A 13,701-nucleotide genomic window follows, 5' to 3' on the forward strand; every position below is an offset into this window, starting at 1 on the left:
TGTGTTCATTTGCCAGGAACAGCAATGATGTTCCCGGGTCAATTTGACCTGGTACGTATTTTATTATCCAAAAGAAGTCTGAAAATTAAAAAAAATCCTGATAAGCATTGTTAATATTTAATTACTAACTATTCTGTCAATATTTAGTGCAGTGGTCCTCTTACCTCTCACAGATAATGGTTCAATCAGTCACTTTCATTAAAAAATATATGTTCAACGTGTTTTTAATGTTTCATCGCTTTATTATTTTTGAAAGACCAACATATAAAACACAATAGTTTTACATAACTATTCAAATTGACCTGAACGGTATCTATGTGATGTAAACATGCAGGAGGGGGAAATATAAAAAACATGCAAATATGTGAGATGAACCATTTTCATGTTATATGTTGATTACAGTAATTAAGGCAAGCAGAAGAAGTTTCATACTGAATAAATACTTGTAACTATTTTTTTCTTGATCTTCAAACTTTATAACGGGTCAGTTTGACCTGGAACATAACAGGAGGGTTAAGGACATTAGAGAGATCATGATATACATCTATGTACAATATCTACATGATACAATCTGGAACCATCAAATTGTTGGCATTTTTCCTCAAAAAAATCACTTAAATGATTAATTGTTTTTTGAAAGTTTGTTCATTTATTTCCCTGTTGACTGATTAGTTGACAAGTCATAACAGCTCTATAACAAAATTTATGATTTATAATAAGTATATAGTGCTATAAGTAATTGCTGAAGGTCTTATAAACTAGATGCTCCTTAAATTTCTGTTGTCTTCAGCCTGCTGTTAAAAGTCGCCTTCATGTCTAAATGCTTTTTTTTCCTTCAGGGAGACTTGAATGGACACAGGGGCTTAGTGCCCTCCAACTTCCTGCAGGCCTTACCGGAAGATGCACCAGCAGAACGTGTCTCTGCTCAGCCTGCACCAGAACCCAAGAAAGAATCACAGGTAGCCCAGCTGAGCACGTCTCTCTGTCCATCGTGCACGAGCGTATGCAGAACTGCATCGACCTCATTTTCATGTCATTTTGCATATCACTGACATCATTTTTCATCTCTTGCAAGTATTTCCAAACTGCGGTTGCTATCGTTTTCTGTTCTGTTTCTTTAATTCTGCGTTGTCACATTTATTTTGCCCCAATTTCTCTTGCATGGCCTTTTGCAGAAGCAGAAACGATCTGTACACTTTGAGACGTGATTGTAAGTGTTTTTAGATTAGACTGATAAGCAGCACAGTGATGTACACTTCATGTCTGTCTTTATGTCCCGTTCCCTCCACCTTAGCTGTAGTTCAGCACTGTTCCTTTGTGTACAACCCTGCACCTACTTGTGGTTTTAGTCAATCAAAACACAAAACAGTTGAGAGCTCATGTCCACTGCCTCTGCCTCTGTGTGAGTCCTATCCTTGTGCATCCCTTTGGTATTATGGTTTCAAGCATAATTTAGCTTTAGATACTGTTTAATTGGCATGTAGAGTACAGCCTATCCGCCATGCTCACTCTGAAGGTCTTACTTTTTTCTTGAAGGCTACCTGGACATCTCCTGTGGAGCTACATGACCCTGAACCCTCAGGGCTAGAAGAGGCTTTGCTCCCCCAAACAGAACATCCTTTCCCTGAGCCAACAGGGCACACAGAAGACCCACAGCCCAAACTGGCAAGCCCCATGTCAGACCTGGACCCAGCGCCCCTCCCAGCAGGCAGCCCGTCAAAGACAGACCGCTCTGCGCAAGGCAAGAAGAAGAAAGGCTTTTTCTCCAAAGGCAAGAAGCTGTTCAAAAAGCTGGGATCCAGCAAGAAAGACTGACAGTCAGATGACAGTCAGGACATCTGACTCTGAATACTTGCATCACATTGAAAGCACTTTTTCCATCTTCACTGTTGGCAGTCTGCACGGTTAGTGGCTATCAAATCTAATTACTGATGCTTTATTAATTATATATTTGCCTTAGAGCACTGCTAGACCAACTGTTAAATTTCGAGTACTATAAAACATCAATGTGCAGCTTACAGCATCACATGAGCATGTAGAACTGCATGTTGAAGCTTGCAAAGTCGCAAATATATTCTCTAAACACTAATTAAGTATTTCTCCCAATAGATTATTCAGAATAAAATGAAAAAGAAGGATGTTGAAAAGCAGAGCAGGCTCAGCCCAGAAACAGCTAATGAAATATTAGCTTTAAAGTTCATGTACTGGTGCCACTTTATTTATTTGAAGCAAACGAGCAGGAGCAGCCGTCTATCTCTTCCTCTGTGTGACTATAAAGAATGCACTATGCATCCTGAACGGATGTATTTTAAATATGTCTGCTTGTCCTTCATGTGTTTCTTGTCTTTAAGAGTATTTATACAATACTTTGTACAGAACATGTTATTTATTTGTGTCAGACTCTTGCCCTCATCATCACCACATTGCATGACGTGACATCAGGGCTGGAGGTGAGTCATATCGAGCTGTCAGAGACAGTGATGATCCACTTTGTGTAACTACAAGGGTTGAGGTTAACAGTAAAGACTGTTTATTGCAGAGGAACATACTGTCAAATGGAAATAATGTGAAGGCTTACCCTTCTTTGGTGTGTGTGTGTGTGTGTGTGTGCGTGTTTGTGTGTGCGTGTTTGTGTGTGTGTGTGTGTGTGTGTGTGTGTGTGTGTGTGTGTGTGTGTGTGTGTGTGTGTGCCCAGTCCACTGCTGAGACTGAAAACAGATGCCTTTCTCAGACATTAACACAGGAATTCCTGATGTTTGTGACCGCAGTCACAACTGGCCTGAATGTTGCATACGACATATTTCCTGCCTGTGTGAGTGTGGAGTGTGTGTGTGTGGGTGTTTTCTGTCTGTGTGTGCGACAGACGTGCAGAGCATGCAAAAATGATGTAATATCTGGTGATCAGTAGGCTGCTATGTTCGCTAGTAGGGCTTCAACGGATGATTAGTATGAAATGATGACCGATTCCTTCCTGTTGATGATTTGTTTGATTAATTGGTGAATCTTTTGGTCTATAAAACTTTTAAAAGACTGTGAAAAAAATGCCCATCACTTTCCCACAGGTCAGGTTGAGGTTTTGTCTGAGCAACAGTTTACTTTCATACAGTACGAGAAAAAAAAAAATCAACAAATTCTTATCAAACTAGTTGCCAGTTAACTTTCACTTTCAGATTAAAATGAAATACCCCCCCCCCCACACACACACACACACACACAATTTAAACACGTTTGGTGCACTTCTTGCAGTTTCATTAATCCGCCACTTGTTGCAGTTCCTCGACTTGTAATTTCATTTAATATCCACATTCCCCGTCAGTGCTGGTTGCATTAGTAACCACAGCAGTTAACATACAGTGTGGAAGCCTTTAGGACTCACTGTAGTTTGTTGTGTGTACTCGGTAGAACTGAAACAGTTTTCGGTCGTAGCGCTGGTGGTTTGTGGCACCGCTCTGCTGTAACAGACTCTGCAATAAGATGTTTATGTCTCTTTTCTTTTGCCTCCATGTTAGGAGTGTAATGAAGTTGTGGCGTGTGAATATGGGGTTAGACGGGTCGCAGCATCTCTGTCAGCCCATGCAGCGTAGGCTGGTTAAAGCTAAATGATACAACTGCGATACTACTAAAACTAGAAGCGTTCTTTCGGTGGTTTGCTGCAGCTTTTTCTCATATCACGATGTAGTACCTGTATTCAGCTGTGATGTGAGTGTGTGGGCCTTGGGTTATAAGGCGTGCTTTGACTGCTCATTCAGCCCGATTGCTTCTTTTACATGTGTGACACGGGGATGTTAGTAACTTCTCAGGTTTTCACTTGTAGTTTCTTATAAATGCTGAGCCACCTGTTGACTTCGGCTGTCAGCAACTGCAGAATATGCCAAAATCTTAGGTGCTTTGCTTGTTACCATGGCTACGAGAGACCGAGCATCCGGCAGCATGGGGATAGTCAGCAGACCGGTCTGGGTTGAAGCTTGGAGCTTTGTTATGAAGATCAGACCAAGATTTCACTCACATTGTTGAAGTCACACAAGTTGGAGGCCAAGTGTTTCATTAATGTCATGAATGTTTTTTTGTCTGTGTTACATAAAGGCAGTTTGATGATGCCAAGAGTGAACGGGAGGGCTGATGGACAAAGATGTGAAATGGCCGGGACAGAGGCAAGACTGAGGCTGTACTGTATGTTTTATTTATGTATTTTTTGGTTGGATGCTCAAAAGTTGCCGAAATGTACAGCGAATATTTGTACTGATCTTGTATTTAACGGCCTTTAATGCACAAGTTAATCCTCTTCCTGCTGTGTAGTGAGTAGGCGGCTCCACTGTTGACTGAATAGGACCCATGTAAGTAGTATTTTAGCTCAGCTGATCATATTTAGCCTTACAAGAAGACCTTGTTTAGTCTTAATATGTTGTTTACAGGATGTTTATTGACTGCATGCATACCAATGTTATACCCATGTTCGGCCTTATTTATGTTACTGTCATACTTCTGTTTTTCTAGGCTGACTTGTCTACAATATTTGAGTTGTAGATTGTGGAGAGGAAGCCGTTGGAGCTGTCTGTATATAACAAGCTGTGTTGGGACTTGTGGTATATTTTCATACGCGGGATTTTTTTTTTCTTTTACTGTCTTTCCTGACCTGCATTCATTATTTGAAACCAGTGGAGGATGTACCTTTTTATATATTCATGTTTTTATTACCCTTTTGGAAGCTCATCTGTATATATTTTTGTTAATATTGTTTTTCAGGGTTTTTTTTTTTCTTTTGCATGTCCAGGCATTGTGGATGGAGGAACAGTAACTAAAGATGTAGTACACAGAGGACTTGTTGACTTGAAATTGTGATGGTTTCTTTCAATATGGATCTTTTTACAGGAATAAAGTATGTATATTTTCACAGAAAGCACTTGAGTCTGTAATGCATGTGGTGTTCCCAGAAAACAAAAGTTATCACAGGATACTTTTAAACACCTTTATTGCATATCATACAGATTATACATCATGTGATCTATGCCTCTTTTTTTCAGGACATTTAAAAACAGACAAAATGGAGGAAAGAGTTGCGAGCTTCGCTCAGCGCCACACACCGCCCATGTGAACTGACTGGGGCAACACTCTGGGTAATGCGTGGCTTTGTGAGACAAAGCAGCTTCCTCTTTTCTGACTTCCTGCGCGGGCTTCTTGCCGGGCCTCTCCTCTCCCTGAAGCCAACAGTACACTCATCCATAAAGTAGGAAACACTACACTGTGGCGAGGAGTTTAGTAGTGCTTTCTACTTTATGGATGACTGCACTGTACATCCACAGCTCCTCTTCCGTCTTCTGTCTTCTTCCACTTCTCTCTTCTTCTGCACCTGCACTCATGTCTGCAGCTGCACACGCACACACACACACACACACACCAACCCCCACCCAGACAGACACTTTTACCCAAACTGAAACCTCTCAGCTCAACACACACCCAACAATCAAACAGCTCTTGTGTTTGTCAAACCAGAAAATGCACACTTCCTGATTTGTAACATTTGCATACATAGTTTTTCAGTCAGTTTGTTCAAATCTAAGTGAGATCTTAACATTTTTGTACTAGACAAAACTCACCCACAGGACTCCACCTATATGCCTCAAAATGTCCCTCAGTTAAGTTTTGAAACAAAAGTAAGAACTAAACCCCTGAGGAGGAAGCGCTATCTTGAGGAAGCCATTTTGGTAGGCATGAGTAAGCTTTTCTGTCTGAGTTAGATCTCTCTGTACCTTCAAAAGTCATGTAAAATAAGTCCCAACAATTGGTGCAGACATATTTTGTCAAGTCAGAATTAATTTGGCATGTTTGCAAAGACACGGTAGATAAATTATTATTTAAATATTACATTTAAACAATGATATAGTGATATACAGTTACATAAAAGGATTGCTCAGTTTAAAGTACAACTTCTTCAATCAAAATATCAAATGAAATTCTGAACAGAGGTCACTTGACAAGACGTTAAATCAAACAAATGCAGAATTGATTGAGTAAAAGTTCTAATGCTGCTGTACCCGTCAATATCGAACAGATAAAAAGCATTTTTATCACGTCATCACAAATAATACGAACATTAAATAGGCGTCGTCGTCCATCATACTTTACCTCCACCTTCATTTTTTTTCTCTTGTTTTAAGTGGCGATTGTCCCAAAGCCTGGCAGGTGTCCTCTGTCTGTCCAAAGAGTGGATGGAGAAGAAGAAGTCGTCTCCTTTTGAACCCTTGACAGCCACGTGATGTAACCACAGGAAGAGGTCTAACAGTCACAGCCGCTCTCTTTCTCTTCTTCCGTCTTAACTCCCTGCCTTCTGGGGACGCTTTTTTTGAAAAAACGCTCACAGCAGTGAGTGAAGAAGCTCATTTCCTCAGGCTTCATAATGACACAGTCTACACTGGGAATAAACAAGATCAGCATTTCAGTATGAAATTGGAAAACATTAAACATTAAAATAGGCCGGATTTCCTTTAAATGATTTCATTTTTCGTCATTAACATCACATCTAACTCATTTTTGGCTTAGGTTTCTTTTTTTCTTTTTCCTGATATGACCAAGTCCATGCAGCAAGCCATGATGTCATTTCCACTCATGTAGACATTCAGTAGCTCCATGCAGTTTTGTCCACAGCACAGTGCGATGTGAGGTTGGGTAACAAGGCCCCATAATGAAGTGGTGACAGATTACAACAGTCACTGTGAGCACATCTGTAGTGTTCCCATCAGCTGAATGTGAACTACTCGCTCTGTGTTTTACCTTTATATTTCACATTAACTTCACACGACTTGTGTGTAATACATATTTCAAGTATGAACCTTCAGGTCTTCTTATCATCTGTCACTTAGACGACATAGAGGAAAGTTTGGTTAAGTACCTGATGAGCAAAACGGTTCCTGTGATGTTTCACTGATAATGTGGCTTTACTTTTCGAGAAGTGGCTGTCTTCCAGGTATATCTGCTGTCAGACGTGCTAAGTGCTAAGGCACAGGAGCAGCACTGTGAACTGTAGAGAGATATTTTTTCTTTTAGGTTCTTCAGAATGAAAACATTTGAACTGATTGAACTGATTTGAACAATTGAACTTGTATCAGTTGCATTTTTTTGTTTCATGTGTATCTTCATACGACACTTACAAGCTCATGTATACACTGATAGAGCTGCTCGTGGCCTAATTGTCTCATGTGGGTGATGGAAGAGAAAATCCACTAACAGTTACAGTGAACATGTGGGGTTTATTTTAATACAGACCCTGTTCTTTAAAGTGGAAGCCGTCTGCAGCGGATCTAACCTCAATCATCTTGTTGAAAAGATCACTTGTTTGCATGTTCGACACCGTTACCTTTCTGCTGGTTTTCAAAAGTGAAAGGCTGCAGGTCTCAATTCCTCGTGAACCATGTGGTTTCTCATAATGCTGAGAGCTGGTCAAACGACACTGTGGATGATGGGTTAAAGCTCCACTGATGACATTTAGCTTGAGAGAGACCACACACACTGTACTGTGTATAGTAAATAGAACATCAGCTTACAGGTAGTTTACAGTCTAATCTAGGTCACCAGAAAAACCTTTGAAAGAAGCTCCAGCAGTAATGACTGGGCCTTCCTGCATGCACTGTGGCACCGCTGTGTGTTACGGTTTTTAACCAGCAGTAATGAAGCTCTGTTTGTTTCTTCTGACAGTCAGTTTTAGTGTTGCAAAGAGGCTGTTAACATGCAAGCAGTGACTGACTTTTAATGGCTTTACAACTACATCATAATGTGTTCTAAACTGTTTATTAAATGTTGGTGTCCTGCTTATAAGTGATGACTGGCGCGGGCGGTGGGTTACTCCATCAATATTTGGCTTGTGTATATTTGGATGGATTTAAACAGAAGTGCAGTAAGTACTCATGTCCTTTACTTGAGTAAAAGTTCAAGTACAATAATGTAAAAATACAATGAAAATGACAATGAAAGGTCCCACATGCAAAAGTAAAAGAATAGAAGTTTTATCAGCATAATGTAATTCAAGTCTCAAAAATAAAAGCGCTGGTTTACTCCTGGAACTGACACAGTAGACATGACGTTATGGCATTGTTAATACCGCTGACTTAGTGTCTGAGTAGTGCAGGTAGTCATGGAAGCTGTTCCAGGTTTAAAGTTTTAACTGCTCTTTACATAATCAGGTAGTCAATTCCAGTGTTTCCCAAGTAGGCCCCTCAAAAAGAACAAATCAAAAAACAAAGTTCTGCAATGCCAGTTCTTCTCATTTTTGGTTTTCTGAAATATCTTTATCAGCACATGTCATCATTTAAACAAAACCGCATGCGTTTAGAGTGAAACTTGCTGTTTAACAGAATTACTACAACTCACAGACATGTGAAATGTGGCAGTAGACACTGCTTTACGGTACAGGTCACGAGCCAGAAAAGACAGTTTGTTGCTTATAACATTTTGCTTTATGTAAACTCTTTAAACTAACTATAGCACAGCTGTAGCAGATGGTAAATGGGTTAATATTTTCCCCTGAAATGTAGTGCCGTATTAGAATAAAGTAACATAAAATGGAAATATTTAAAGTACATCAAATTGTACTTCAGCAATGCCCTTGAGTAAAAGTACTTGAATTGTACTGGATTGTGGAGTTCAGTTGTGCTCTCACAGTTTCCCACTGAGGATTTGAAACAACATGGGCGTGTATAGAAAGAAGTGACATGTTAAGTATCGTGTGTATTCCTGTCGGGACTTCATGTAGGTTAACAGCTGAGAGAAAGAGGGCAGACGTCAGTTTGACATCCATACCTTTGAGGGTAGCGGAGTGGGAAACAAACCCATCCTCTCCATAAAGAATGTTAATGCGTGTGTGTCCGCTACACAACAAAGACATGAGAAAAGAGATGACACAGTTACGATGCACAGTTCATTAAATACATGGAAGGTGACGTCAGCTGGTGGGTAAACACGTGTTGTGTTTAACTGTGTTTCTTATACTGCATGTGAGTCTCAATAAGGCTAAACAGAAGCCCGCTGCAGGAGGATTGTGGGTATTCTTCTTTTTGTTCCTATCAGGGTCACTCACGATGCTCCAGTTACAAATAAAACAACCGCAATAAAGACTCGTTGAAAACGTCCAGCATATGGCGTCTTTTAAAGCCACACTTTTTTTTTAGCCTTTAACCCTCCAATCTCCTGACCCCTGCCCCGCATTTTACTAATCCCTGCCCTCTTCAACTAATTGAGTCGTCAGCCTCCACTGAAGTGCTGCTGCTCCAGCCGGCAGAGGACCGCCAGCCTCTGTGCATGTGCCAGTGGGGAAGAGATCCTAACTCTCTGTGTGAAGAGTGCGCTAATGCTGGGGCCTTCCCAAGCCCACTCTGCCTGTCGTGATAGACCTTATCTGGGCCGGCAGCCATTTCCCCCTCCCTGCCTGTGCTCTGCAAGCTCCTCCTGGGCCACGGCCGGGTGTCGACACCACCGAGCCACCCTCGAGCTTAGCTCCCCTCCCAGAGCTGGGAGCTCCACTGAGGCCTGAGCTGCCCTAAACCGGCTTCTGTGGAGCACCAGGAGAAAGTAGTCAGGCACTTTACTTAAGTCCAGTTTTGAGGTACTTGATTATTTTGTGCTACTCGCTATATCAGATGGAATTTCCCACCTTTGGCTTGCGAGCTCTCAGACAAAAAGCAGTGACTGGCTGGGGCTCCTGGTCATGTTTCAGATGTCTGTATGAGTTGTTAGCAGTTTCACTGAGAACACATTTCTGCTATTTTCTTCCCGCATGGTGTCATCTCACCCCCAGGTTCATTTTGGTGAACTTTCTGTGTGCTCTTCGTGTCTTTGTTTAGCATCTTGTAACCAGTCTGCTCCCCACATGCATGGCATCCGTTTTTCCCGCACAAACTCAGCTCTGACTGCTCATTTTTAACAAAGAGTAAAGCTGCCAGGAGCCCAAAATACAAAAAAGTCCTTGTCCGTGCGAAGTGGTTTTATCACCACAGTCATTCTGGGTCTATTTATACCTTTGTATGCATGTAAACCTTTCAGAAACAGGTGTGTGAAAGCTCCACATCAACAGTTTCAACTGGTTTTCTCAGCATGATGTATAAATAAAGTTGTGTCACTATCTGTAAAACATGCTCAGTGTATTCACCAGCGAAGACTTCAGTTTAATAACTGCCGATTTGACCAAAGAAGTCAAACTATACACGACCCAAAGAGCGAACACAGAAGTGGGTGAGCTTTGGTTTTTTCTTCTTCTTCTTCTTCTTCTCCCCTCTCTCATTTATCATCCTACAACCCATCAGATTTATCTGTTGAGCCTTTGGAGAGGTGACAAACTGTGCATAGAGAAGTTAACACGAGCTCCATGTTGAGCAGCTGCAGCAGTGAGTACAGGGAGCAGGGAGTGTCTGGGTGCTGTGCTGTGCTCTCACACACGGCGACACTGTGAAGCACATGGCGTCATTTGTAGAAGGAATTGAAATCCTTAAATATGACGAGCTGCTCTCGGTTCTGCAGCTGGGGTTGGGATACGTTTTGTCAGCCTTTTGAAACACAGACACACGCACAACAGTTTGAGTGTGTGTGTGTGACTTTCTGTTGACAGTGTCCATCCCCTGCGTTAAATACATCCCCTCACTTCCTCTCCACTGTATCCCCGTCAGAGCACATCCGTAGCCTGAGATGTAAAAAGCCCCACCTTGCTTTTCTTCTTTTTTCAAGAGAGTTTACTGAGCAGCCACGGTAAACCTTGAGTCAACACCTTGTTTTCTGATCTCATACTTTCCCTTCAGCTTAAAGCTTTGACATGTCCAAATAAGGGCAAAAGCCACAGTTGTGAGCACCAATGAGGCCGTGGCAGACAGGCCTGTGTGTCCCTGCGAGTGTGAAAATGAAGGGCGTGCTTGATGCTGGTACAACGCTTGATGTGCAGAAGAGGGTGGGCGGAGCTCAAAGCCTTCCTCACAACGCCTGTGGTTGTGGAAGTCTTGCAGCGCTCAGTTCTCAGTTTTGTTTTTAGTCCTCAGCTCTCGTGAAATGACTTCACCCACATGCAATCTGAAGAGAAGGAGGTTCAAAAGTAAAAAAAACCAAAAGTCATGAAAAATGCTACTTTGCTATGAATTATGTTGTTTCACATAGCAGAAAAGGAGTCAAACTGAACAAAGAAATGTTGGGCTACAGCTACACATGCACTCAGTTGTACACTGAGCTACAAAACCACATGGAGGCAAACACACTGAGTCTTGTGGTTTATTTCTCATTTGCTTATAAACTGTCTCCAACCACTAGAGTGCTAGAGTCACAGTTCAAATTGTCCCTGTTCCGCTTGTGATGGAAAGAATGAGAAATATATCACATTATGCGCATTTGAATAACAATGACATTTAATTTGTGCGAAGTTTCAGTTCAGTTTTTGAGTTCAGATGTCAGTCCTTGCCTGGGGTTCTGTAATCATTCTGATTCTGATTCTGATTTTGTCATGTGGCTTTTAACTTTTGAAATGATTGCCTTCTGGGCACCTGGCGGACAACATGTAAAGTGACTGGACGGCCTGCCAGGTTGTTTTTACTGAGCTCACAATCTTTCTACAAGTTAAACAAGTCACCTTGACTTTCTGTAGATATTTCAGCACGCGCAAGGCAGAATACGGAGAAATGATCCTGAATAGATCATTTTTCCAGTCACACCAACGTTTTACTCTTTCAGTGTCTCGGAGCTGCATGTCGTCTGTGGCACACAGACACAATGAGAGCCAGACTGTCCCTTTAATGTCCACAGAGCCACTAAACCAAACCATGTTTCTGCAGCTGATATTAGTTTTGATGGTGAGATGTGGCAAAAGTTGGGTAAACATTACTATGGAAAGTATAAAAGTATTAATACTAACCTTCCATGGGAATTCATAAATACACTATATTCACAATGGAGACATCCCACATTAATGACTACATAAAAATTGAGTATAACACGAAGGTGACAGAACTGTGGGTTATTTGCATTGTGGTCCATCTTATGGCAGCAGTCAGGAAAGATTAAACCTGACTCAGATATTTTCATGACCAACATAAGAGTTGCAAGCTATAAAACAGTAACAAATGTGATGAAGGGAGCAAGAGGTAAAACTATAGGATCAGAGAATATAAATAAAATAAGACAATAGGAGAAGTCAAAGAAAGATTTATGTTATTAAAAGGCTTTGCAAGCAAATAACTGAGGTGTCTTTCCACTGGTTCAGCAGGTTTCACAGCTCCTGTTTGGTTGTTGACTTTGACTTCAGACCTCACAAAAACCCTCAAAGAAGGTCAATGGACATCACTTTTTTCTTTAATAACAAGGACTCTGCATGTTAACCTTCCTGCAGCCCCGACTGCAAAATAATTGGGATGCTGCATAAAACATAAGCAAAACAGAATGTGATCATTTGTGATTATCCTTTTTGACATTTTACTCTATGGAAAACAAGACAATATATTTAATGTTCTTTGATTTTTGTAAATATATGCTTTCAAACCAGTTGAGTTTGAAGGTTTCACCCCTTTGTGAAACATGACTGTATAACTCATGGGCTCAGAAACATTTTGTAAAACTGCTGCAGGCAAACACAGTTCATTGCAAATGACTGCATTCTGTTTTTATTTACTGCTTTGGGATGCTGTGTAAAATGTAGAGCTGTATTAAGCTTGATGAGAAAATTATCACAACAAATTCTGACACATGAACTGAACATTTGAAATGTGACATTAAAATGATTTCTCAGGGTCACCACCAGAGAGAGAGAGAGAGAGAAATTTTGTAATTCTTTTCTAAAATTTGGGTGACATCCTCTGTATCGGGACTAGTTTTATCTGCACTGCTGCATCCTTGCTGTTCTATTTTACACAGAATTGTTTCCAACGCAAAGTGCTGCATTCGTGTTTCCTATAGCTGAGTTCTCAGGTGCTGGTACGACCTGCTTCTAGTGCAGTGTTGAGCCTGCAAAGGGACACGTGACAGATCAATAGACCTCTGCATATCCTGCAGTACTAGACACCTTCTGAAAGTTTTTTTGTGGGCACAGAATGTAGCAAGAGGCAAAACTATTAACACCTTGTGTGTCTCTTGAGTAATGATATGACCTACTTACAGTATATTTGTATCTTTCCTTGCTGAAAGATCTTTCTCCCATCCATTCCTTCATGATCCATTGTAGTCTGCCCAGAAGAGTAAAGTGAGAAATGCTCCTGCATACATGAAACTGGGACGGTTTTCCCGTATATCACATTGCAGAAGCCTTGGCCTTTTCAAGGCTTTTTTCACCACTTTTACTGAATTCATTTTACTGAATTTAAACTCCCTGCTGGTACAAAAATATTCATCTGTTTTTGTGGTGGCGAACCTCATTGCTCTTATCTGTAAGTCATACGGTAGCCCGCTGAATTCCTTCCATACCCATCTTTCTCTGCTCTTTATGTCTTTGAAAAATTATTATGAATTTAATATTCTGACATTTACAGAGTGTGTATTTTATACTGTGCACTAGATGTGTGACAGAGGGAAAATCCCATCTGCTTGGCTTAACTATACCATAACTTTTTTTTTTTTCAAAAAGAAGTTAACTGTGTCATTAACTGTGCCTCTGCAACAAAATATCAGCACGATGTACCTGTGCAATGAAAACCTCAATCAGGCAATAGCAAGAGCTTACTGTACTCACTTACACTGATTTAAAAAGTC

The 13,701-nt window shown here is 41.0% G+C and overlaps 1 protein-coding gene across 8 annotated transcripts in view; it reads left to right on the forward strand.

Moving 5' to 3' along the window:
• Positions 1-4,898, forward strand: part of LOC124070351 (RIMS-binding protein 2) — a 59,950-nt gene extending 55,052 nt beyond the window's left edge. For 6 of the 8 annotated variants that reach the window (XM_046410180.1, XM_046410183.1, XM_046410185.1 and 3 more), the window contains 2 exons: positions 840-959; positions 1,537-4,898. In XM_046410180.1, the coding sequence (XP_046266136.1) occupies positions 840-959; positions 1,537-1,815 (399 nt within the window). In that variant the 3' untranslated portion in view covers positions 1,816-4,898. The remainder of the gene's footprint in view (positions 1-839; positions 960-1,536) is intronic. The other 2 variants (XR_006845176.1, XR_006845177.1) reach the window with 2 other exon arrangements.
• The last annotated feature ends 8,803 nt before the right edge of the window (positions 4,899-13,701 follow it).

This window comes from Scatophagus argus, chromosome 14 (genome assembly GCF_020382885.2).
Source record: "Scatophagus argus isolate fScaArg1 chromosome 14, fScaArg1.pri, whole genome shotgun sequence".
Taxonomy (NCBI): domain Eukaryota; kingdom Metazoa; phylum Chordata; class Actinopteri; family Scatophagidae; genus Scatophagus; species Scatophagus argus.